Below are 24,500 nucleotides of genomic sequence, written 5' to 3'. Positions count from 1 at the left end.
CTTTTCAATGAGCTCTCTTTGCAGCAGCATCCAGCTCTGAGCACACAGTTTCTCACCGTCTCACACATACAGCGTTTTAGCGGCGCAGCTATTCAGGCCCTGGCAGACACGCTGTGGAAACTGTACTGTACGCCGAAGAGAGCCGTCGACTAAATCGGAGCTCTTCTCTTTGTGGCGCTGTCGTCGCTCAAACAGCTGTGTGACTGCAAGTTTGCTTCAGCCTCGACGAGGTTGACAAAACGCTATCATCACAGTGACACGCTCGGCTACAAAAGATGCTTCTCATGAGGTCGAGATCCCATTTAGAGCATTATTTGAAGGCCAGAAAAGGGTGTTCTGCAAGGGAACAAATTATCAATCAAAAGCAATCTTATTTTTCCTGTCCGGGGGGCCATTGCGGATACCATGTGACCACCGTGTATCTGGGCATCTCACACACGGTGAGGTAAGGTGTTATGTACTCAGCATTAGTTTTTAAAATACCGCTAACTCAGCCACTTTAAATGCCACGTTCCTCTAAAGGCTGACACAAACTCCACACATCGTTATATGCAGACATGCGGCGTACATTCTGCTACTCTCGTGTTCTTCGCACCTCGGCGCTCTGGATGACAAGCTGATGTACTGCACGCCGAGTGAATGGGACGATAAGTCTCGTTGTAAAAAATAATGTTGCTCCATAAACCTCTGTTCACTTTGTTCACGATTTTTTTTTAAATAACAAAAAACACTGTGGATACAGTCAAGTCTCAAATTTGAGTGACTAAATACAGCAGACATTCGCACAGATGTGCCTGTACATCACTAGACTGTCACCCCCCCCCCCCCCCCCCCCCCCCACACACACACACACACGACACTTGTGTTGCTGACGTCATTAAGGGACGGTGTGAATCCAGAGGCTGCGATTAATTAAGGGGGAGACGCACAGCATGTCGGAGGACCCCTGTAGGAGCGCAGGCAAACACGGTGGAGCAAAACCTCCGCGGCGCCCGTCCGCCCAGCTGGGATCAGCCCTCTGACCCCCGACACAGAGAGCAGCAGAGACAGAGTTTAGAAAAAAAACAAGACAGATGAGGAATATAGTATTGGGATTTCAAGGAATTCTGAGCCTCGTAATCCCTGCGTGCCTTTTTATTTCTATTTAGCCAAAAGGTTTGTAAAAAATAATTGTCTGAAATCGCAAGATGCTGATCAATTGGCTATTGAGATTAAGAATTAAGGGGAAGGGGGGGGGGGGGTCCTTAAGTCATAAAACATTAGTAAAATCATCATGTCATCATATATCTCCTTCACACACACACACACACACACACACACACACACACACACACAGGAGATGTTATTGAATGTTTCAGCACAGAGACCCCCCCTATCCATCCCGAAGCTTTTTGGAGGAGTCAGCGGCCCCTCAGCATTTCCCAAAGACACAGTTCATTTACGGGCGGCCCCTGAACTGGCCCCCCTAATGTCCCGTGTTATCAGAACGAATCAGCAGTGCTGATAAATTAGCCGTCTGCAAAAAAAAAGACGGCGCGTAGGCCCGCCGGCTAACGCTCGCACGTTCCCGTGCTCCTCGAATGCGACGCCTAATGTCGTGGAACCAATTCTGCCGTTTCCATTATGTAAATACATTTGCCTCTGCGCTATATTTTATGTATTGTCTCCCCGGTCTCGATTACTTGGGCTATTAAAAATCAAGAGGCAATGGAAATGAGGTGCGGTTGTCTGTTTGCAGCTTGATGACAAGTGCAGAGTGTTTCTTGGAGCTCGTGGAGCGTTCGATGGCGGCCGGGCACGTCGAGGCGCTCCGAGCGTTCATCCGTACTCCACAATGTGACACGTTGGTACATCCAAGCATGACCCACACACACAGGCCCGCTCGCATCGCTTATGCATAGAAATTGACAAAATATAAATGGGTCTTTCCTTTTTCTTTTTTTTCCTTTTTGGATCCTCTCTGCTTTCTTAAAGAGGGAAACAAAAATGTGTGTGTGGGGGGGGATGCTGAATAAAAAAGGAAGATACTTTTGAGTGTTTTTAGCCTGTGATAGAGAAAAATAAACATTTAATGCGTCGGTTCGGGTGACTTGTTGTAAAGTAGCCAATAATCAAGAAAACTAAAGCAGGCAGAGTAAGAACCTCTGTGTTAAGCTTTTAAGTATGCACGGACGCTTTTACTGACATCCAAACGCCCCCCCTACTCTTTTTTAAATGTCATTTTCTCACTGTGAGGCACAATATCGAATAAATTGGCGTAAAATGACTTTGCAATCCCAGACGAGTGCACCAGCAGTGAACAACACCTTGCAGTGGATTCAGATTATTTTATAATAGACGGAAAAAGATGGACATGTGAGAACAGTCAAAGTGCTGTAAATTATTAGTTGCTTTGCTGACAGCGTGAGTGGCATTAAATACACGGCTGTCGTAGACAGAGAAACGGAACACCTTCCTGCAGACTGCAGGGCACGAATAAAAAAAAGAGGACTGGCATCAGTCTATCTGTGGCTGCACAGAGAGCGGTGCACCCCCGTTAGGTTTTAGTCACTTAACGTCCACACGTTTTTACATTTTGATTGCAGAAATAGTTAATTGTTCCACAGTGAATATCGTCACGTCGACTCCATACACAGTCCTGCTTTTCAGAACTCTTCTGCAACAGATTATAAAATAAATAAACACATTAAATTAAACAGGAGTTTTAATAACAGGATCTTTCTCTCCCGGATGAAGGGTTTCCCAAACTTGAGAATTTTAGTATTTAGTACACTTTGATTTATACTCTAATGATGCAAAATAACTTTTATATGGGATGCAGCTGACTATTTATCAGGGTACCATTGTACTGACTTTGAGGTTAGTACAAAAGGACATTCATCACATTTTTATTTTAATATAGCATGCGGTTCTATTAAGCCTGGCGTTTCCTTTAAATAACATTTGGAATATGAATATAGTTATGAATATAAACGGACGTGGTAATGCTATGTTATGAGATGAAAACATTTTTTTTTAATAAAGTGATAAAGTTAAATCCGCTCCGGAGACAACGTCGCGTGCTTTACGGATGCTGCTTTAAATTATAAGAAAAAAACATCTCCATCACAAGCACGCGTTCTAACGTGTGTTTACGCCGATGAGTCGTTTAATGTGTTCGTTGTGCTATGTTCGACACAATTGTGCGTCTTTGTGAAAAATGAGAAATAAAGGAAGGACAACAAATACAGCAGCAACTAAACTTTGAAAGAGGAAATATCGAAATGAACAATGCGTCATTTAAAGCCGACGGCCGTCGTTACTCCTCGTTCGATCTTTCCAGCCTTTTTAAAGCGGCTCGAACTTAAGCCGCCGCCGCGGAGCTCGATCGGCGCGCAGGCTGAACAAGAGCGTCCGACGCCCCGCAGAGGCGCGCACGACCTCTGCGCTCGCACTGGGATCGAAAAGAAATTAAAAAAAAGGAAAAGAAGAAGAAAACAGAGCAGAAAGCGGGTCGCGTGTGAAGTTGTACCTTTCCTCTTGGATCGCCTCCTGCGCCTCCTCTTCAGCTTGCATTTCACCTGCCCGCTCTGAGCCCCGGACGCGCGGCCGCCGTTGCCGAGCACGGATGCCATGAGCGCAGCCTCTGGAGCGCGGCGCGGCGACAACTTGGGACTCGGCGGCTCGACTCCCTTTCGGACTTGGATCGCTTCCGCCTCCGTTGCGCTCAGACAGCGCAGCGTCCGCTCCCGCTTGGACTCGGACCGTGCTCTCTTCCCTCGTTGTGTTTCTTTTCCTGTGTGTGTGTGTGTGTGTGTGTTTGCGTGTGCGGTTTTCCCGAGTCACCTCTGGAAACTCCTGGTCGTCCCTCGGCTCGCGGAGCGACTGTCGGGCGGCTCTCTGACAGCACTGATGCCGGCGCGCCGTTCGACTCTGCGCCTCTGCACAGATTTTGGGCATCAGCCACTTTGGATTCAATCAGGCAGGACGCTTATCTATTTGCTGCCGAGCTTTCTAATTAGGGTCCAATCGTGGCTGTCTGGGAGGTGTGACATCACCGGCGACACCCACCAACTCGCACCCCTTATTCACCCGCTGCTTTTTAAAATGGTTTCTTTTTTTATTTATTTTTTACACATTTTCTTTTAAATCCTCCTCCTACTTTTTTTCTTTCGTCATTTCTTTCGTTCTCTTTCTGTCTTTGCACTGCAGGGGAAGTCTGTTCTCTTGCGCCCTCCACAGAGGAGGGGGTCAGAGGGCAGCACAGCCCCACTGTGCCTTTGGCTCAAGGGCACATCGGCAGATCGTATGTTTTGCAGCATGGGGCACATGTATTTCTGCTGGTTTCCATACGCACCAGCTGTCAAACCTGCTGCAAACTCACCACAAACTTGAGACTGAAAGAACGAGATGTAGATGTCCAGCGTCCTCTGATGAGTCCTCTTCCCTCTCCTTGTTTCAGATTTGGCATCTTAATTTCTTTGCAGAATTATGGATCTAATAAATTCCCTCCGTCTCTGTTCTAAAGTCACCGACAATTCCACAAAGGGAGATTACCCTAAGACGCACAATGCTCAATTAGCACAAACTCACATCAAATGCATCTTTGATATACAGCTTGAGTCGACTTCTGCTAAATTTGCAAGCTTTAAAGTTTGACCAAATGGGGCTTTTATTGAGAAAATCGGCTTGGGGTGTGGGGTTTTGCAGATGACCTTCCCCACTGACAGTGGGCTGCAGCCACAGAGTTTGAGGCTCGTGGCGTGGTTCTAGGTGTGAGTGCAGAGTCCAGCCTTTCACAAAGCATTTGTTGGCTTTCCGGGCTGCAGGTTGTTGTTTCGATCCCCGGGCCTCTACACGCGCAGCTGTGTTAGAAGCGGCCCAACAGTGAGAGAATAAATCAACGTTGATATGTTCCGGCCTTATCAAAACACATTATTTTACTTGTGGCTGCTTGGATCACATAAACTTTGTATTTCCGGCATGTGCAGTTATTGAATAAAGGACGTAGCTAAAAAATAAACAAGACTCAAATTGCTCTCGCTCAATATGTTGTCGTTTCCCCACTCCTCAAAAAGATTTAAAAAAATCTCCTTCACCCTTGCCAGTTCCTACACTATTTTAGGTTGATGTCCAACAAAGAAAAACAAGGCATCTGCAAAAAATAAAACCCACAATGACATTTGCTGATGTCAGATTAAAAAAAGTCACTTTGAGGCTTTGTTGCCGGGTGGAAACATTCCCTCCCGGCCCGAGGGGGAGCGAAAGCAGAGAGAGAGAGAGAGAGAGAGAGAGGGCGGTGGGGCCGTCCACCACGCTGCAGCCTGCCCTCAGGACGCCCACAAATATCCATGTAAATTGCAGTTTAAGAGGAATCAATACAAGTGACAAGTCGCCAATGCCACTATCTGGGGCAGTAATGAAGGTGTGGTGGGATGGGGGAAGGGGGGGGGGGTACATAGATAACAGCAAACAGGCTGGGTGGGGCAGAGGTACAGGTTAGAGGCCTGTGTGTGTGTGTGTGTGTGTGTGTGTGTGTGTGTGTGTGTGTGTGTGTGTGTGTGTGTGTGTGTGTGCGTGTCAGGTAAGTGCTTGTTGGACGGATGTTAAGTGCCACTAGGGGCTTCAAACTAACCTTTGATGATCTCCGGTATTATCACTAATACATGTTCCATGTTCCACGTCTCCGCTCCTTCACCAACGGGCCGTGCAGCGTCAACGCCATGGCAAATTCTGAAAGGTTTGTGGCAGAGAAAAGGCCAAAGGTCATTATAGATTTCAAGTTTGAGAAGAAATGTTTCACTAAAACTTTGCTTCCCAAAGCAATTATATATATATAAATATACCCGTTTTATTGTTGACAAAATTTTCTGGTCGTGAACGGACGCTGATTTTTTATCAGAAAAGAGCAATACAAAAAAAAAAGATTTCTCAGCAGTCTTAAGAGTCGAGGATAAAGCCTTCAAGTTGTCCGACCAACCGTCACCCACATTTTCTGGAGAGCGCGCTGGTGGGAGTGTGCTCACCTGCGTGCGTGCACGTGTCTGTGTGTGTCCATCAAGGCGTAACTCTGTGAAAAACCTTCAACCTCCCCCCAATATAATGATAGGGGAAACGCACACTGCTACATTTACTAATCCATCAGATTTCAGACGCAAGGATCTAAATCCCCATGGCTAGCATGGGGAGAAATCACCAGATCGAAAGAATTGTGCCATTGAAAATTCTTTTAACTCCAAAAATCATGAAGTAATACTAATTATGTGAGTTTTTTAATGACAAAGTGAAATGGAGGTTTGAAAAATGGCTGTATTTGACAACAAGTTATTGAATGTGTCCTGTTCCCGTGTTTCGCTTGGCACGACTCTCGGCATTAGTTTGATGTCGTCTCTCTGGATTTAAGAGTTGATTTAAATGGAGATTACAGTAAACACATGGCAACAACTCCTCTTCTTCGCCATCGTCAAATCAGACACCTGCAATCTAAGATAAGAAGACCAATCAGCACGCAGCTCGGCACATGCACTGCTCTTCCCTTCCCGCTGGAATCGCCTCAAAAGGAACAAATGGCTGGTCAACGGGCCTCTAACAGCGCTCTTCTTGTGCAGACTTTGACTGTTGTAATTGTTAGAATAATGAATATAGGTAGGACCATCTCCATTGTAATGCATCTGTGGCTCTCTAAGTGTTTTTTATTTTCTTCCCTCCAGGTCGGGAAAGAGTCCCCGTTGTCAGCAGAGCTTCACCCTTGGGACATGTCTTTAGGAAACAAAATAGAAAAATCTAGAAGTCTGCAGCTGAGCCTCCAACAACTCAGCGTCAATTAGGCTATTTTAGACATATTTAAAACTCTTTATACTGAACTAAATATTACAGACTGGGTTCCTATCATAATTTGTTTTTTTCTTCAATATCACAAATAAAGCCCCACTAAATAAAAGGAAATCAACATTCAACCCAACTTTTTTGAGTAAGTCAATTAAAAAGGTATTTTCATTTTTTCTACAGGTCTACAGGTAAAGCACTGAAACTGCTAACTGCTGTTGGTTTTTTTGGGAGCGAACCATGTAGATTCATAACAAATATCAGAACTTTTTCTTTCAAAAGATTCTGGCTCAGTGAAAACATAACTTTGCCTCAAGAGTGCCGCACATTAACGACCTAAGTGACTGCATTAAAAAATAAATAATAATTTGGGTGTAAGAATCTGGCCTATTTGATCATGAAGACAACATCTTGATCTCCACAATCCACATCCAAGGTGAACATAAAGCACACAAACCTTTTGTGGGCATCAAACCAGGTAGCAGGAATTTTAATCAGCAACATACTTGAAGAGGCAAAAAAATATTTGTCAGGCCTTCCAAAGCCCTGCAAAGGGAGGGGGTATTGCTTAATTGGTATTACACACAGAGAAAGCATTTATTTATTCTTTTCATTTTTCAGTGACTGGTGTCAGGTATTTGAGCAAACTGTACTAATGTACCTCGCAAATGTCACCTGAACAAAGCGCTCCAATTGCTGGTTGAAAACTAACTTTGGGGAGGGGGGGGGGGGGTCTTTTTCCGCGTTGAAAACTTCCAAAGAGACATTTGGACGGTTTAGTTTTTACAACAGCCTCCTGCTGATTAAGTGTCTCCATTGTACCTTTTCCTTCAGCGAAAAGTCTCCTTTGGATGACTTCTTCTGTTCCTCTCCCCAGCCCCGCCCCTCTTAAGCGACACCCATTAATCACATTAGGTCGTTGGGAGAATTGGCTGCCGAGCGTCAAGTCTTGGCTGACCCCAACATTTGGAGAGCGGAGATAAAGACGTTGTACTGACAGCTCGGAAATAGCCCCCTATTTCCCCCCTCGCAGGTCAGCGTTCAGCGGAATATGAATATTATTAGACATAAAAAGAGCGGAAAAACAATTGAGCTCCTACTTCAGGGGCTGAATGACATTGGAAATTTTCGACGTTTTCACAGTGCTGCGGACAGACGGCTCGGGCGGGTTCCGGACTGACGGATTGGTGGCAAAGGGGCCCAATCCGGCAACTCGAAATGTGCATTTGTTAATTAAACGCGCAAGTTAATAAAGATCAGCATTAAAGTGCGTCTCGGTAACGTAGCCGCTACACTCGTTAGTCGTCGCTAATACAAAGCTCCACGGATCAATGGCGATTCAGTTTAATATTGCGTTCGTATTGTCATTTCTGACAGCATTGAATATTATGGCGCTCTGTCAGTCCACATTCCAAACAAAAAAAATGTCTCTCTGAATGGGAACTAACATCATTGCCCTTAATGTCACGTAACATTATCAGCTCTGTGGTCTGGCACAATGGAGTCATTGTGTTGGGTGGTTGAGGGTGGGGGCGAGGGGGGCTTATCAGTGAAAGACAGGAAAGGAGAAAGGAGAGAAAAGAATAAAAGAAAAGTAAATTAGATCTATGTGTAGCAAAGGACAAATTTCTCAAAATAGTTATTCACAATGCTGGATTCAGACACTTTGTTCAACTGAAATAAAACATAAAAGCAGAGAAGTTTATAGTTTACACAGTGTCCTTTTTTGGTAAGAATTGTAGCAACCGATTTGTTGCAACCGTGTTGATAGTTGTTCCTACATTGCTCGGTTCTTATGGACATTTAAGTACTTGACATCCGGTTATTTGTCACATCCGGGCCTATGAGGCTGAGGCAGCTAATGCCAGCTACATCCCGCTACTTTCTATTTATTATATATTCTAACGGCACTTTCGGCCGATTATGCCTTGTTGTGGCCGGACGAGTCGGGCAGCAGTTAATTACCAGAGGGCACTCAGTCTTCTGCCGATGATGACGTCATAGTGCTAGCTGCTACGCCCCCCACGTGCTAACTGCCAAGTGCCGTTTTAAAAGGATCGCGAGTGTTAACTAGTCGCAACAAATCCCATTTGATTTGGTACGTTCATTTAAATTACACTCGCAAGAGAAGTTATATCGTGTCTAAGATCGTTGCAGTCAATACTTTCATTAAATTGAAGAGAAATTAATAATATTGTGTTGATGGGGCTTCTTTGTTTTATCCTTAATGACACAAGGTCGACCTGAGCTCCCGCTTCATATTTCCATGTTTCTTTTTCTTGCAGTTTGTGTTTTCAGGCAGATCCATGGAGAGTTATATCTGCACGGACAGATGGAGGAAACCGTCGTGGAGCTCCCGAAGGTAAAGATGCCAGGTCTGATCAGGCTGAATACTACAGCCGTGGGGGTGGGGGGCATGATGATGTACGGCTTCATTCGCATTTGGTTTTGCTCATTGGTGTCAGGCAGGTAGTGCTGAAAAAACTCTGAGCTCCCCGACGGCACATAGCAGAGTTTTCTTAAAAGTTAAATAAAAAAATGGGTTAAATAAAGAAAAGGCACTGGTTGCTGGACGAGCCGCGTGTTTCCCTGCACTGCGTCTGTTGCATAGCTCATGCGTTATGACCTCTTTTGGTTTTGACCTGACAACAAGGACGCAAGTGACAGAACAAAATGAATAAATAAATACATGAAATGTCAGCAGAGCTTAGTTCTGATCAAACATCCTGTCCCAGCCTGGACGCCGGAGCCATACGGGAGCTGGCTGTGATTGAATAGAAATCAAACAAACTCTGCTGCTCTCGTGCATGTCTAATTCAGAAAAAAAATGCAATTGCAACTGCACACTCACACATACATGTTCCAATATCCGCCACATATACACGTGGGAGAATTAGAAAACGGAAGCTTATCGTTTTCCAAAAAGATCCTAAAAGGCCTTCAAGCTGCATCCCTTTTTCTTTTTTCAAGACAGAGATTAATTGCCTCTCTTCTGCCCTGACAGTAATCCTTGAAACTGCCTCTGCTTTGGTGCAACAGGATCTCACACACACACACACACACACACACACACACACACACACCTACACACTAAGAATACCACCACGTAATGTCAAACAGGCCCTTCCCCTGCCACACACACAGTACTACATCACTAATATGCAGCTATTAGCACTTTAAAGCCTCGCGGGCTTTTGAAGTATCAGAGTCACAGTTGTGTGAGTGGCAGGACGCACGGGGACGCAACCACGTCGCTCCGCTTGTCTGTCTGCGGCCGGCTCGTTAATTTCACGCGGTAAGACGCACGACCGTGTTACGCCTCACGCAGTAACACAGGGAGGAAACGTGTTGTTGTTGTTTCCCTGTGATATTTCCAGGCGGTACAAATCCCCTCCCCCCAAAAAACGGCAAGCCACTGGCTTTAATTAATTTGCCTGACTTTGTTTGGCGTGGCGACATGTGGCAGATTTATGAACGCAACAGATGAGGTTTTGATGATTATGAGTTTGCCGATGGTCGTCTGAACTGGAAAGGTTGCGCCTTTTTCGACTCGGCATATGCTGCCCACGCACAGCAGGGGGGGGGGGGGTCATCCAGATCTCAACTCGACGCTGACAGATGGCTGCAGGGATTTCATCATTAAAAACATCCTTTCGCTGAATCCACTTGATATTAAAGTTACCATGTGTGCTGCGGTCCGCCGCCGGGTGACATGAACCGCTTTTCTCTCCAAGATGAGACTAAGTGGTCGAATGATGTCGTCGACCGAATGAGCGCCGAGGTTTGCACGTAAAAACAAAATGTGTCAGAAGATTAAGAAGGATTAGGGCTACAGGACTTTTAGAGATGAATCAAAGGATCACCGGGAAGCACTGAAAGCTTTTACGAACGCGATCCTCGCTCGGCAATTAACTTTGTACGAGCTGGGGACACGGCACATTTGGACTTGGGCCTGAGACCTGCGACACTCACGCGCTGATTTCTCCGATGAGCCCCCGCTTCACTGCCGCTGACTACGAGGCCCCGCTGAGCGCTGCCCTCCTCCACAGACGGCTGTGCGTGAATGGGGTGTAATCAATCTGGGATCCAATCAGAGGACGGCGTCCTGATGACTGAGAGGTCTCTGCGGGGCTCTCCTGAAGCCAGAGTTAAAAGGGGCCCCATGTGGGGGGGGGAGTAGGGGACCAGAGGGCCGTGACAAAGCGCTGCTCTTGAGCAGCGGTGACCCGGGGAAATGAATCGTACCGCAGAATATCCATCTCCTGCTCCAGGGGCCCATTTACAATGTCATATTTTAGTTTTAATGCGCGATGGTTATCGGGGACACTTTTTTTAATCTGCTAACCGCATACATTCTCACCACTAAGTGTGATTTTGAAAGCTAAGCACCAAGCACGTTGGGTAGCGTAAACAAACAAAACCACATGTGAGACTTATTATCGCTACAGTTCCTCAAAGTGAACACGTTTCACACAAGTCCCGTCACCTTCTGTCGCAAAGAACGCCGTCTGCCATTTTTGAGTGCGGCCCGGCACAGAGCGAGGATTTCAGTAGGAGAGACTGCTAAAAGCCAGAGAAGACGCACCGTCTTCAGTAGATTTTTTCTGTGTTTATTTGCTTTACAACACTGCGTTCAAATCAAGGAGACCTTCAGCTGGTTGAATGCACCTGCTAAACCTTGAGTCCCCCCCAACGTCCCAAAATGGCTTTCATCCTTCAAAGACAGGCCAGGAACTCTCTGCGTGGAGTTATGACCTCCGTCCTCTGGAGAAAAGGGACTAAAGCACATCCACCTCATTCTTTGTTAACGGTGTAAACACTGAAATCAACGGATCCCTGGAGACGACGTACTCCACACTTGTTTCTGACAGAGCTGAAGGAAGAACAGATCTCATGGCTTGAAAAGTCAACTCCTCCGAGTGAACAGCAGATGGTGGCAGAAAACATTTTAACACATGTGTGGGACGGGACGCCTCTCAGACTGCACATCTGATCGGGGATGTAGCATTCTGACAAATTGTCCACCGAGCACATGCTACTTTGGTTCCGTCTTAACCCGCCTTGCTTCTTCTTCCACCTCACTTTATTCACCCCGAGTGTCAACATTTTCCAGGAATCAGAGTGTCACCGCTTCCCCGTTACTCAGAATAACAATCAGGCAGGAAGGCTACACAGTGTTCCACAGAAGCGACGGGGAGAGACTAAATCCCCCAAAGTTAAGCTCATCGCATCCTCCGAGCTCCAGCCTTTCATCAGGCGGGGTTTATCGCGCGTCGGAGGTCGCCGCCGCCGATGCCGCTGTTCTGAAGTTTAAATCCCTCCCGATTTGCTCACTAAACCACCAAGAGAGGTGAGCACCCCCCGAAAAAAATGGACAAAGGCAATTGAAGGCGCATGAGGAAACAGGGTGAGAAACTGCTGCATCATTTAAAGCTGCCATGCTCAATATCTTTGAATGGACAACGGAGTCAGTGACTCGTATTGATGAATACGCCGAAGCATCATCACAGACTCAGTTCAGTTCCGCTGATTTAACCAGGGTATCTAATTGATTGAACATACCCCAAGAAATAGTCAAAATTATTTTTTTAAAACATTGCAAATCCATTGAACATTGAAGTTTTACATTGACATTAAAAAAGAAAAAAAGTGAGCTGCATATAAAGAACATCAGCCCTGCTAGAGGATATTAACAAGACTTGCTGGGAACCTTCGGCTTCTCCACACTGTCGCTTCTCAGATAAAGAAACTGTTCTGCTTAATGCCGTGCCGTATAAATACCAAAGAAAGGCCCATAAGCATCTCTGTGCGTGTCTTTGAATTGACAGAGCTGAGGGATGGTAAACCAGCAGGGGAATTCTGCCTTTTGCTTCTTTAGTTGAAATTGATTTCTTCAAAGGAGACTGTTGTTTTCTAATTAAAACACTGAACTGGCTAATTGTGAAATTGATTCAGGTTGTGTTTTTCCCTGTGTAAAGCAATACACTGTTGCCCTCAGTGCTATCTATATTTATCAGAGAAAATAAAGCGGCTTGCACTCTCTGCTTGTCGTACTGTCTAATTCCTGTCCGCCTGCTATACACACACACACACACACACACACACACACACACACACACACACACACACACACACACACACACTACCAAGAGCACACAAGCACGCAGGCAGTTTAGACCGTTTAATGCTGTAATCCTGCAACTGTTCAATATGTTTTGGAGGTTTCTGGGTAAGCTATACGTATAACTGACAGAGCGAGAGTCTTTAACTCACAGCAAACCCTGTAAGCTCGTCCTCGAAAGTCGCTTCAAAGTCCGTATCAACAACAGGATTAAACATTGGACCAATCCCAACTTCGGGGAAGTGATTTGTGCTTCTTGGGAGCGTGAACAATTGAGCTACGATTGTGCGCGATGTAGACATATTCATGATGAACTTATTGTACCCCTCCCGTCCCCCCAACATCTGCCACAAAGATTTATGTTGCGACTGAGATGAAATTTCCTCTAGAAACCGCGTGACAAACCTCCACATCAGTCTTTCTTGAGGGTTAGAGTTACCTTCAGGGACCCTTTATTATAGCGGTGCGTTTCGCCACTGGATTGATTATTAGGCCTTAAATTATTCATCCCTTATTCGATCTTGAAAAACCGCCCTCAGCTCGCAGTGATTTCAGGTTTCTGCTCAATGGTCCCTCCCGACGCTGCCGGGAGTTAACCCGATGAAGGCCCACCTGCTCCGCGACAACAGAGAAAGAAGAGAAGGGATCGTCTGCCGCAGCCTAAAACGATGTGTGAACTGCGACATGTGAACTTAATAGTTCACCTTCGATGTACTCTGCTACATACAGGCCGACACACACGGATACCAACCAGTACACCACCGTTTATTCATTTCCTTTCCATGTCGAGTTAAGTAAGACACCCCGACAGAGTCCCGCTGGGATGTTTTCATTGGTGCAAATCTCTCGTCACTGACCTGCGTGAGACGGCGCAGGGTTTGTGTTCCGGGGGACGGACGCCGCGGCGCAGCGCTGTTAAATCTGCTGGGAAACGGCTTCCTCATTTGTTAGCCGCAGCGCGTCCCAATTAAATCGCGGCGCTCGCAGCAAAAAAATAAAATACAAAACTGCCTGCCGTTTAGAACGATGTCAAGGAGTCAAGCTTAGTTATTCCCGCCAAACACTTTAAAACTTCAATCAACTGTCCCCTCAGCTGCTCTACCGTGGAGACACACACACACACACACACAGATGATTTAGTCGTCCCAACGAGGCATCATGAATCACATGTCTGAGCCAATAAGCAGCTCTGCTTGGCCACCTCTGAACCTTCCAAAGGCGCTGTTAGGCTTCCTGTCATGTTAGCGCTACGGAGCAATTAGCAAGATGTTTCTGAAGGGAGGGGGGAACACAAGTGTGTGTGTGTGTGGGGGTGTGCGGGAGTTTTGTGTGTGTTCTGTAAGTGGATTGCCATAGTAACGCTCATCTCTGGTGCGTGAGTCAAACGGGTGTCACGCTGTGTCGGAAAACAACACCACCTCCCGTGTGGAGTTTTTTTCTTCTTTTCTCTACATGTGTTAAGACAACTGTATCACCATGTTTGCAATGAAGCTTTACCCGTCTTAGCGCCGGGTTTAACCTTCGGCTGATTCGGGCAGACTTTCAAGCACAGCCGAATAAACATTGAGACCGGAAAAAGAGCGAGAGAGCCACTGAAAGGAAATCGTCCTCACCTAAATCCCAGCGAGACCAAAAGGGATTCAGGGATTACAGCGAGCGCTCACTTAGCTTTAATGAAAGCGCCATGATACGCGGGCCGTCCCGGTTAGACATTTAGGCGCGGGAGGAGTCGTGCTGGAAGCGGCGCCATTAGCTAATCAGACCGGGGAGTATTACTACTCCTTTTAGATGTATTCTAACCCACCCGTTGTACTACTGGTACTTTGTTTGTTGCTCTAAATATTCACCATCTCTATTTGTTTCCCCTGTGCGTCTTTTGTAGGTAAGAATACCCCTGCATGATCCTCTCCCCGCCCGCCAACTTCAGAGCTTGTGCATGCGCGGATCACATTCGGTTGTTTAAAGTGTTTTTAACACTGCCTTGATTTCCCGGCAGTGTCTGTGTGTGTGTGTGTGTGTGTGTGTCTGTGAGTGTGTTCGCATGTGTTTGTGTGATCTCCATATAGAAGGCTGCTCGTCTTGGCTTGTTCTCCATGAAACCATGAAAGAAGGTGTATTCATGAATATGTCTGTTCGCTGTGTGTTTTCCTATCGTGCTCCGCTGCTGAGCCCCCCACAGTTCCCTCATTATACTGAGCTTTAATCCCCCCCCCCCCCCTGGATGTGACTTGAGCTGCACTGCCTCCTCATACACACAGCCCCGCTAACACTGAGGACAGTCTGTCTTGGTTCTTGCTTCTCGGGGAGTGCAGGGAGACAAATGGAAACCCTGAAGCTGTTACAAAAACAAAATAGATATGGCGTATGGTAGGAGTGCATGAAGGCAGCAGGTAGATTTAACGCTCAGGAAACTGTATATGATTGGCTGTGCAAAAAGCTCAGTTACACAACACTGGATTTGTTTTATGTTTCAAGCTGGAAAATACATACTTAATATAAAGTGGATTTTTTTTTGTGGAAGTTGTTTTTACCCTTTCATATGACATCCGTGCACTATATGCACTTCAACAAAATATGCTAATATTTTACTAAATACATTTTTCTACGTAAAACCTAAATATATTATATGTCTTTAGTGACAGGGGAGGTGTGTGTAGCTGAGTCCTCTGAAGCTCCATTCTAGACCCGCACACTTTTTAGCCGTCTTATCTAATGCAAAGGATTTGACTTAAATCCAACTTTAAAGAAATATCCTGGCATATTTTAAAAGCTCAACCATGTAGTGGCAGAATTACACGCCGTGGTGTAAATATGACACATTACACAAAGTTATTATATATATATATATATATATATATATCTCTAGAGACAAGGTATAGTCCTGTCTCACACAGGTGAGCACACTTCAGCGGAAAGAGAGCGCGTGTCGGAAAAGAGTGTCCGTCTCTAGACATCAAAATACTTCAAGTTCTTCAACTTCCATGAGAGCTCCTCTCGCTCAGCCGACATTCAAACACTCTTTGTGGCACCTTCATCCTACCAAAGAGCTGTCGGCCTTCCCAGCTCAGCGGTGTGAACTTCCTCCCGGCCTCTCCCTCATTAGCGGGGTGACCCGGGCTGGCCGCGACAATGTTGCGGGCCTTAGATCGGACCCACCCCCTCAAAGGGAACTGGAGTGGATAGAGGGGCTGAAAGTGATCAGGCTGCAACGGACCAGAGGATCACTTTTAATGAGTCTCCTCCGTGTTCCCACCAAGCAGGCAGCTCTACCTGGAGGCTGCCCTTCTGCCCGCTGGGAGGGAGACTGCTCAGCCTGGTGGGTGAAAGACCAGGTTCACACCAGCTACTGCAACTTTCTTTGGGAAGCAGGGCAGCGGGAGCTCGCAGTGGAAAGTTGAATGGTGTTCAGTATCACAGCTGCATTGCTCACCTGACAGGACGTACACCACGTTGCAGGTCATTGCAAACTACTCCCGCAATGCTATGAATGTAATCATACACTATTTTATCATTTTCTATTATATCATATAGAAATGATTTTGCAACACTAAAACACAGCACTATAAAAGAAGACGGGGCTTGGCCATTTATATCACAGTCAATAAGGAATCACTTTGCCGTGACAGAATTTATTATTCAAATGGGATAAACTTGACATTTACGCTCTTTCAGGGGTAGCAGTCTAGCTTGCTAATGCTAACCAATAAAACAAGTCTGACTGCAACCAGCAGAGGACTGTGCCCACCCAACAATTTTAAAGACTAAAGAGCAGGAACAATATTTTCTTAAGCCTTAAACTGACCGTCCGTAATGGGCTCGTTCCAGGAGGAAGTGGGAAGCTGTTTAGCTCAAATTAAAGTTTCACACGCTGTCGCATTTTGGTAGCTACTAAACTCAAATGATGGGATGTGTGTTAGTGAATATAAATGTGAAAATACCATTCAGAGAAGGTAATATTGTGCAAATTGCGCCAAGGTGTAAATCATTCCTATTAAACGGATGATTGTAGGTGCTATTTTATATAAACATGCCTTTTGTTCATCGAGAATCAAAACATGTAAATGTGGGCCAAGAATGGATAATGGTGACCCAAACCTTCCTGGGAACACTTCAAATACAGTACAGCAGTAAGACTTCCTTTCAAAGCCACATAATCACGGCTTGTGTTCTCTTTGAAACATGCCAGAACCAAAAAGTAGATCAAAGTAACCAACCAAAAGATGTTTGAGTGCATTCTTACAGTGCCGGGTGACTCCGTAACCAATGTTGAGGTCCCACAAATACGGCGCAATCATCCGCATAATATCAAAATCAGCCAATCCAGAGTCCAGGGGGATCTGCCCTCTTGTTTCATGTTGGCTAATATCCAGCAATTTGCCACCTCACTCTCTCTCTTTGTGCTTTGAGGAGTCTTTGATGCTGTGTCAAATGTCTCCCTCTTCAAAATTTTGTTGAATCCAGGCATTGTTAGGAGGCTGCCGAACAGAGGGGACAGTGACGAACAAGTATGCTGATGCGAGGTTGTGTGTTCTCATCAGCCCTTTAAACAACTAGGGACCAGCTCGATTTTCAATGGGATGAAGAGGAAAGTTTTGCCTGGCTAAACTTTGGGAGGACGCCTCGTACATACATATACATATATACATATACATATATACATATATATATATATATATATATATATAGCTCGAAACAGCAACTTTGAAAGTTCACCCCCCAAAAAAAAGAAATGTGGCCAATGTGTGAGACTATCATTCGGTGTGCGACATTTAATCCTTTCACAGGGCGAGCTTCTCTTTCCTGCCATCGATTTTGACCATCATAAGCTGTACTGTAGATAATGATCAGAGTCTAATCAGCTGCATTATCAGTATGCCCTTCCCTATCAGAGCGGCCTACACCTGAGGCTGTCCATTCAGACGCTGCTCTGGTGCACACCTCAACGGTAGTCCAACAAACACCCTTGCTGAGATGTGCCAAGCAATTGTGAATGAATGTCCTTTCCTGTCTAGAATGCGTTTTCTGTCACCACACCATTGTTCTTTGGGAACATTTCATTTGCGCGGCTGTTATATATCTGCTGGAGTCGATAACCTTCGAATGTGAGTAAATAGAATTCAGATTCAGCCAAGCTCCATTGGTGGCGTTGTTGGTTTGTCTAATTTTATCCGGACTGAAGTCTGACAAACTACTGCATGGAGAATTTTCTACAAATATGCGTGCTCCCCAGAGGAAAAATCCTACTGGCTTCGTTGATCCCATGAATTTTACACAGGTTGATATTTTTTGTGAAACATCCAAACAGCTATAAGACAGCATGTCATATCATTTGGTGCACAAATTCTAGTCAATTCAGAAATGTGTGTCCTCTGTCGGTAATAACTCCCTCATCCATGTCACTCTGAGGTATGCTTTATTTCTGCAGCTGTTCTACAAATTCATTATTTAACTGTTTGCCATCAGCAAAGAGGCAAGCAATTTACTTGTCAAAATACATTACCATGAAATATGATACAGCTCTGGCCTAGTGCTTCCTTGAATCCTTTTTGTCTGCACACCTTGCGGCCCAACTATCTCTCAAAGTTGTGTGTGAAATTACCACTTCCTTTTATTTTTGCGTTGACAGGTGCATACACTGGTAAAAGTGCCATTAACCGTGATTCGGAAGTGCCGTGACTCACAGAGAAGATCTCTGCTGTAATCCAGCAAACTGTCTTTATTTTCTGCGTTCGTCAATGCTAATCTACCTCTTCTTGTTATATCAGCTTTTCCCTCCTCGAGACTTCTCTTATTTTCGCTGAAGCGGCTTTGATCCCCCACAGACCCAGGTGATCTCCACCGCACCTCTTTGGTTGAAGTGCTTAGGCTGGATTAGGAAGGAAAGGATGAGGCAACGAGGGAAGCAGCCGTATCTACGCTTTACCCATAGAACCACAAGGGAGAGGCAACATTCAGCTGCACAGATTGACAGCTCGCAGGACAGCACCCCCAGCGCTAAAGACTTATCTTGTCTTTTACCTAGTTCGGTGTGGAGCCCCCCCTCCCTCCGACACTCAGTCCGTCATCTATCGCTTTAGTTTGTACTTCCTCATCTGCAACCCCCCCGTCCCCCTCGGAGACCCCCCCCAGCGGATTAGAGGCACTTTAATTCGATTCATGAGATACATGTAGCTCATTCTCTTGGTTCTCTGGTTGGAGAACCACATTGCTCTCCCGAGAGAGTCCGAGAGACAGAAAGAGAGACTTGGAGCATAGAAAATAAAAAGAGTATGTAATGGAGTTTTGTGCGAGCTGTTAAATGGCTGGCCTGCCGCACTCCGTCTAAATGAGGACTGTCGGTTAGTCCCTGGTGGGGTTATCTTTTTTTTTTTTCCCTCTCTCTCTCTACCCACGCGCGGCGCCTAGGCTCTGTTGGCTGCTTCCCACTAAGGGGAACAGGCGAGATGATCCGCTGCTGCGTAGCTCCCAGCAAATATAACACAAACCAAAGAACCTTTCAAAGTTAAACAAATCACCCCTCGGGCGCCGTGTCCTTCCACATTTGGCTCCAACTCTGATGGCGCAGTAATGTTTGTCGACGGCATAAACAGCTGGGCGGCACAGAAAGTGAGAAACAGTAGCGGACAACGAGCTGGTTGTACTCGTCTGCGGGGAAATCTGAAGAGGCAACGAGTGAGCGCTGGAGTTATTTTCCCAGAAGGGACGGGAGCTGGACAGTTGACAAGTGGTCGTTCTTACTCACGGAGGCCGTCACAAACGTGGGCATCGCAAGGTTGGGATTAAACATAAAGTGAAATACATTTTGGGTCTTATTTAGAAATGTTCGCTTTCATAGCGATTGGTAAAACCAAACATAGTGATCTTCTGAGATCTGGGAGAGCAGTATTGCGTAAGACAGATTCAGATCAGAGGTTGGCCTTTAATTGCAAAAATGTCTGATCTGCATAGAAAAACCTTTTTTCCAAGTGTTGCTGTAATTCAAATAAGGTGTCATGACAGCCATTGCACGACAACCATAAAGTGAATGACTGCCTGGTATATGAGAAGTACAACACAGCTGTGGATCAAAACATATCCATGATCAGCTGTTGTTTTGGGAAAATACAGCTCGAGACCAGAAACAGCCTCCTAATGGTTAAAACAATAAAACAGCTCATCTACGCCCACAGTGAGACACAGAGAAGGAAATGAGAGGAGCTAGCGCGAGAGAAGGAAAACAATCCTCGCAATGAGCTGAAATAATACGACAACACAAAAAAAAGGAAAGTGAATATTTGGTTATTTATTTCAGGCATTTCGAGTCCATGCTAAACGGTACAACATACCGCCTCTGTTACATGTATTTTAATCTGCAGATGAAATATCCTGCAAACATCGTGGTCATCAACGCGGGCCATCTGCCTCTTCATTACGTATCTCCAAATATGTCACCAGTGGGCTTTCACAGTTTGCCAGCATTAGGTAGGTGGAAGTGAGTAAACTGCACCAAACTGACAAAGCAGCTTGGCAACAAATAACAAAGCCCTCTGCGGGATTTTAACATTCAAGGGGGGGAGAATTACTTGATAATTATATTTTAGAGCAACTTACAGATAATTATTCAAACTTCTGGGAGAGGCTGTATTGCTAAATATGGCTCTAATATGCTCTAGAAGAAATGATGGGAATAGAGGGCTCTGCCAATACATTTTCCTTCACCCTGCCATCAAACAGACGTAATTATAGTCCGGCCGTCCATTGTATCAAGCGTCCAGAAATGACAGGATCAATAACACTTTCATTTTGGACTTTAATAACTGCAACAAAGCTTGGGTTTCATGCGCCATTACATGATATGTCACAGAGAATCGGGGGGAAAATGACTAGGTCCACGCATGATATAGATTAAAGGGTCATTAAGACTGAATGAGAATACTTGTGCTCTCCAATGCGCCACCGTAAAGGCTTCAAGTGCTCTCGGATCGCAGTTATCTCAGACAGAAATGGTTTGTAATGTAACAGGCAGGGAGGGCTATTAAATATCATAATCTGACATATTTATCTGGCTAGGCCAAGGCCAGCATATGACCGGTTAAAAGAGGGGAGAAATACACGCTATCATAGTCGGAATTACAGTTCATTAAGAGGAAAAAAAAGCATTACAATATGAGGAAAATGCTCATCATATCAAGTCTTGAGAAGCCCGGTGAGGACATTGTTTGGGAAAAGATTAAATAAAGATAATCACCAACTTTACTACCTACTCAAATATGGAAGGTGAGGAAATAGAATAAGAAAAGTGGAGGGAGGGTAGAACTTCGTTAGCGTTCATCATCTGCTGCTCTATGTGAGCCCACAGGCAGCTCCTCCTCCTCCTCACAGAGAGCACTGTGCGCATCAAAAGCAAAAAACTCTATACCTCACATATATATATATATATATATATATATATATATATATATATATATATATATACATATATATATATATATATATATATATATATATATATATATATATATATATATAAATAAATAAATAAATAAAGGGCTATATTAACACATTACTTAACGCCAACAATTGTTTGATTGCACGTTAACACAGTTAAAAATGATTAAAAACGATTAGTCCATTGCTCAGTGGCTCTGAATAAACAAACCATGGATCACAGGAGGGCCATGTTGATCTGTACTGGCCTAGGAGCGGCGTCATTATGAATGTGTCTTTAATAAAAACTTGTTTTATTCTAAACACAGATTAAAAAGCACCTGCACAGAACAGCTGTGCCCTTACTGGTGGACCACCTCATTCAACATATATTAATATCATCCTTGAGATGTTTCTACAACTTGATTGGAGTGGACTCTGCTATATTCATTTGATTGGACATGATTTAGAAAGGGCTTTTTTTTGTTGACATTACATGTCAGAGGACAAACCAAGCCGGGAAGTCCAATGAATTGTCTGTAGACCTCTGAGACAGAATTATATAGAGGCATCGATCTGGCGAAGGATACCAAAACATTTCTGCCCCATTAGAGGTCCCAATGAGCACAGTGGTTTAGAACCACCAGGACTGTTCCCAGCGTTGGCAGCCCAGCCAAACTGAGCGATGGGGGGGAGGGAGGGGGCCTTGCTCAGGGAGGTGACCAATAACCCAATAGTCACTCGGACAGAGCTCCTGCGTTGCTCTATGAAGAGAGGAGAACCTTCCAGAAGGACAAACATCTGCGCAGACCTCCACACATCAGGCCTGTTTGGTAGAGTAGCTAGACGAAGCCACTCCTCTGTAAAAAGCACATGACAGTCCGCCTAGAGTTTGGCAAAAAAGCACCTGAAGGACTGTCCAACATTCTCACCATGAGAAACAGGGACTGCTCATCAGCCGGCCAATACCATCCCTACAGTGAAGCACGGTGGTGGCAGCATCGTGCTGCGGGATGTCTCTTAGCTGGAGGAACTGGGAGCCCAGTGAAAGACGTCAAGGAAGGACATCCTCAAGGAAAACCTACTCTAGAGCGTTCTGGAGCTCAGACTGGGGCGACGGTTCATCTTTCAAGAGGACAACAACCCGAAGCACACAGCCAATACAACAAAGAAGTGGCCTCGAGACAACTCAGTGAATGTCCTTGAGCGGCCCAGCCAGAGCCCTGACTTGAACCCGATTGAACATCTCTGGAGGTATCTGAAAGTGGCTGTGAACCAACGCCCCTCATCCAACCTGAGAGGTTCTGAGAAGAACAATGGGAGAAACTTCCCAGAAATAGAAGACAGGCTGTCATTGTTAAGTATTGAGCAAAGGCTGTGAATACTTATGTACATGTTATATTTAAATTCCTTATTTTTAATCAATTTGAGAAACGTTGATCAAGCTTTTTTCACATTCATGTCATTATGGGGTGTTAAAAAATGTGTAGGAGGCTGTAACATAACAAAATGTGGAAAAAGTAAATCGCTGTGAATACTTTCCGAATGCACCGTGTGTGTGTGCGTGTGTTTGTATACATATATATCTTTACATTGACCATTTGGTTGTTTTAGACTGTACACACTGCATTATGACGGATGCAGTAAAAGAGCGCTGTCCAGGGTGCTGATCGGAGTTCAGCATCCGTCTCAAAGTCTGAATTACACACTTGGATGAGATTTTAAAGAAAGATTTCCCTTTAAGCCATCTAAATTGGAGAGATTCTATACTCAGTTATTTTGTTTTTAATTTACTTTAATATAAAGTACAGAATGTGGTACTAATTACTGGGAGCAAAGCTCTGAGACAGATAGCACTTAAAATCAAGCTTGTTTCGGTTTATAAGTAGTTACGAAGCCTCTTGGGATAAATGCTCCATTAAGTGAATACAAGTTTCTCATCACGAGGGACATCACAATCTATTTTTTTTATTAGCCTCAATACGAGTCCTTTAGTATCTGACTATCTTTTGAGTCCGATCCAATACGTGTTTCTCTTTTCTAAAATTGTGATTAAATATGTACCTGACAAAACCCAATGTACAAGCAGGCGGAGTAATAGGGATCAAAAGATTACAGTCCATCGGTTGTGTTTAGTTTTATGCCATTTGTGATTGATTGATTGATGGATTGTCAACTTTTACTCATGTTCTCCAATTGTATGCGTGTCTGTATGCAGCTTGTTCTGCTGTGCACTGACTAAAGCATCTCTATGATACACTAGCAAGCAGCGGGAATCTATAGAGTAAGTTTGAAGTAACAAAAAACACAGTTACTTAAGTCCTTCCTGTCCTTCCTTCCATGAAATGCCCCTGCTAGTTCATGTGCTGTGTTGTTGGGACTGAACCACGTGCGTGCATTATCTCCTTCCAACGTTCATAATCATTTGGTGATCCCAAATGAGCCCAGCGGCACAGGTTGCTGACGCTAGTTACTGTTTAGTTTGTCAGAGCGTGTGATAACGACAAAGGGCGTAAATCCATCAAACCCTAGGATGCCAATATACAAAGATTACCTTGCTTAGATCATTTCCTACATTTTGTTACGCATCATATAAATGACGCGGCTCCTTCATACAGGCTAACAGTGATCCAGTAGGACTCACTTCAAACATAGGCGCTAAGTTTTCTGCTAAAACACACTAAGCCATTAAAGCGCGTTACAGTGAGTCGAGCTGTTTCGCTTGAACGAGACCAAAGCAACGCCGCATTCTCCCTCTTTCTCCGCGTAAGAATGATTGATCTCTCCATCGTTGATAAGGAGCTCTTCTCCATCATGCGCCGGCTGCCACCTCTGTCCCACTTTCCCTGAGCTATCATAGCAGGCCTGTCTGAGAGGCCCGTGATAACGACCGGCCTGGGACACAAAGGTAAATCAATCTCAGCGAGGGGAGTGAGGGGAGGGCTCGCTCTGCGTGTGTGTGTTTGTTTTTCTTCCAACCACTGACATTCCTGATTTATGTCTGCACAAACATTTACATGTATTAAGATGTTTTCCTAGATACTTCAACCCAAAACAAGCTTTATCTATGTCGGATTAAATGTAAAACATATGCTTCTAAGTTCTCTGGCTGCTGTAATATCTCGGGCTGTAGGACAAACACATTTACTTTCTTAGATTTGGGTTTTAC

At 44.9% G+C, this 24,500-nt stretch overlaps 1 protein-coding gene across 1 annotated transcript in view; it reads right to left on the bottom strand.

Annotated features, from left to right (window-relative positions):
• The window catches only part of adarb2 (adenosine deaminase RNA specific B2 (inactive)), a 134,707-nt gene extending 130,639 nt beyond the window's left edge, over nucleotides 1-4,068 (bottom strand). The window contains exon 1 of the mRNA XM_040167633.2: nucleotides 3,512-4,068. Coding sequence (XP_040023567.2) covers nucleotides 3,512-3,614 — 103 coding nt within the window. The 5' untranslated portion in view covers nucleotides 3,615-4,068. The remainder of the gene's footprint in view (nucleotides 1-3,511) is intronic.
• Nucleotides 4,069-24,500: the final 20,432 nt, after the last annotated feature.

The sequence above is a fragment of the Gasterosteus aculeatus genome, chromosome 21 (assembly GCF_964276395.1).
Source record: "Gasterosteus aculeatus chromosome 21, fGasAcu3.hap1.1, whole genome shotgun sequence".
NCBI classification, from domain to species: domain Eukaryota; kingdom Metazoa; phylum Chordata; class Actinopteri; order Perciformes; family Gasterosteidae; genus Gasterosteus; species Gasterosteus aculeatus.
The sequence above is the reverse complement of the archived record's forward strand: the minus strand, read 5'-3'. Positions and strand labels throughout refer to the sequence as shown.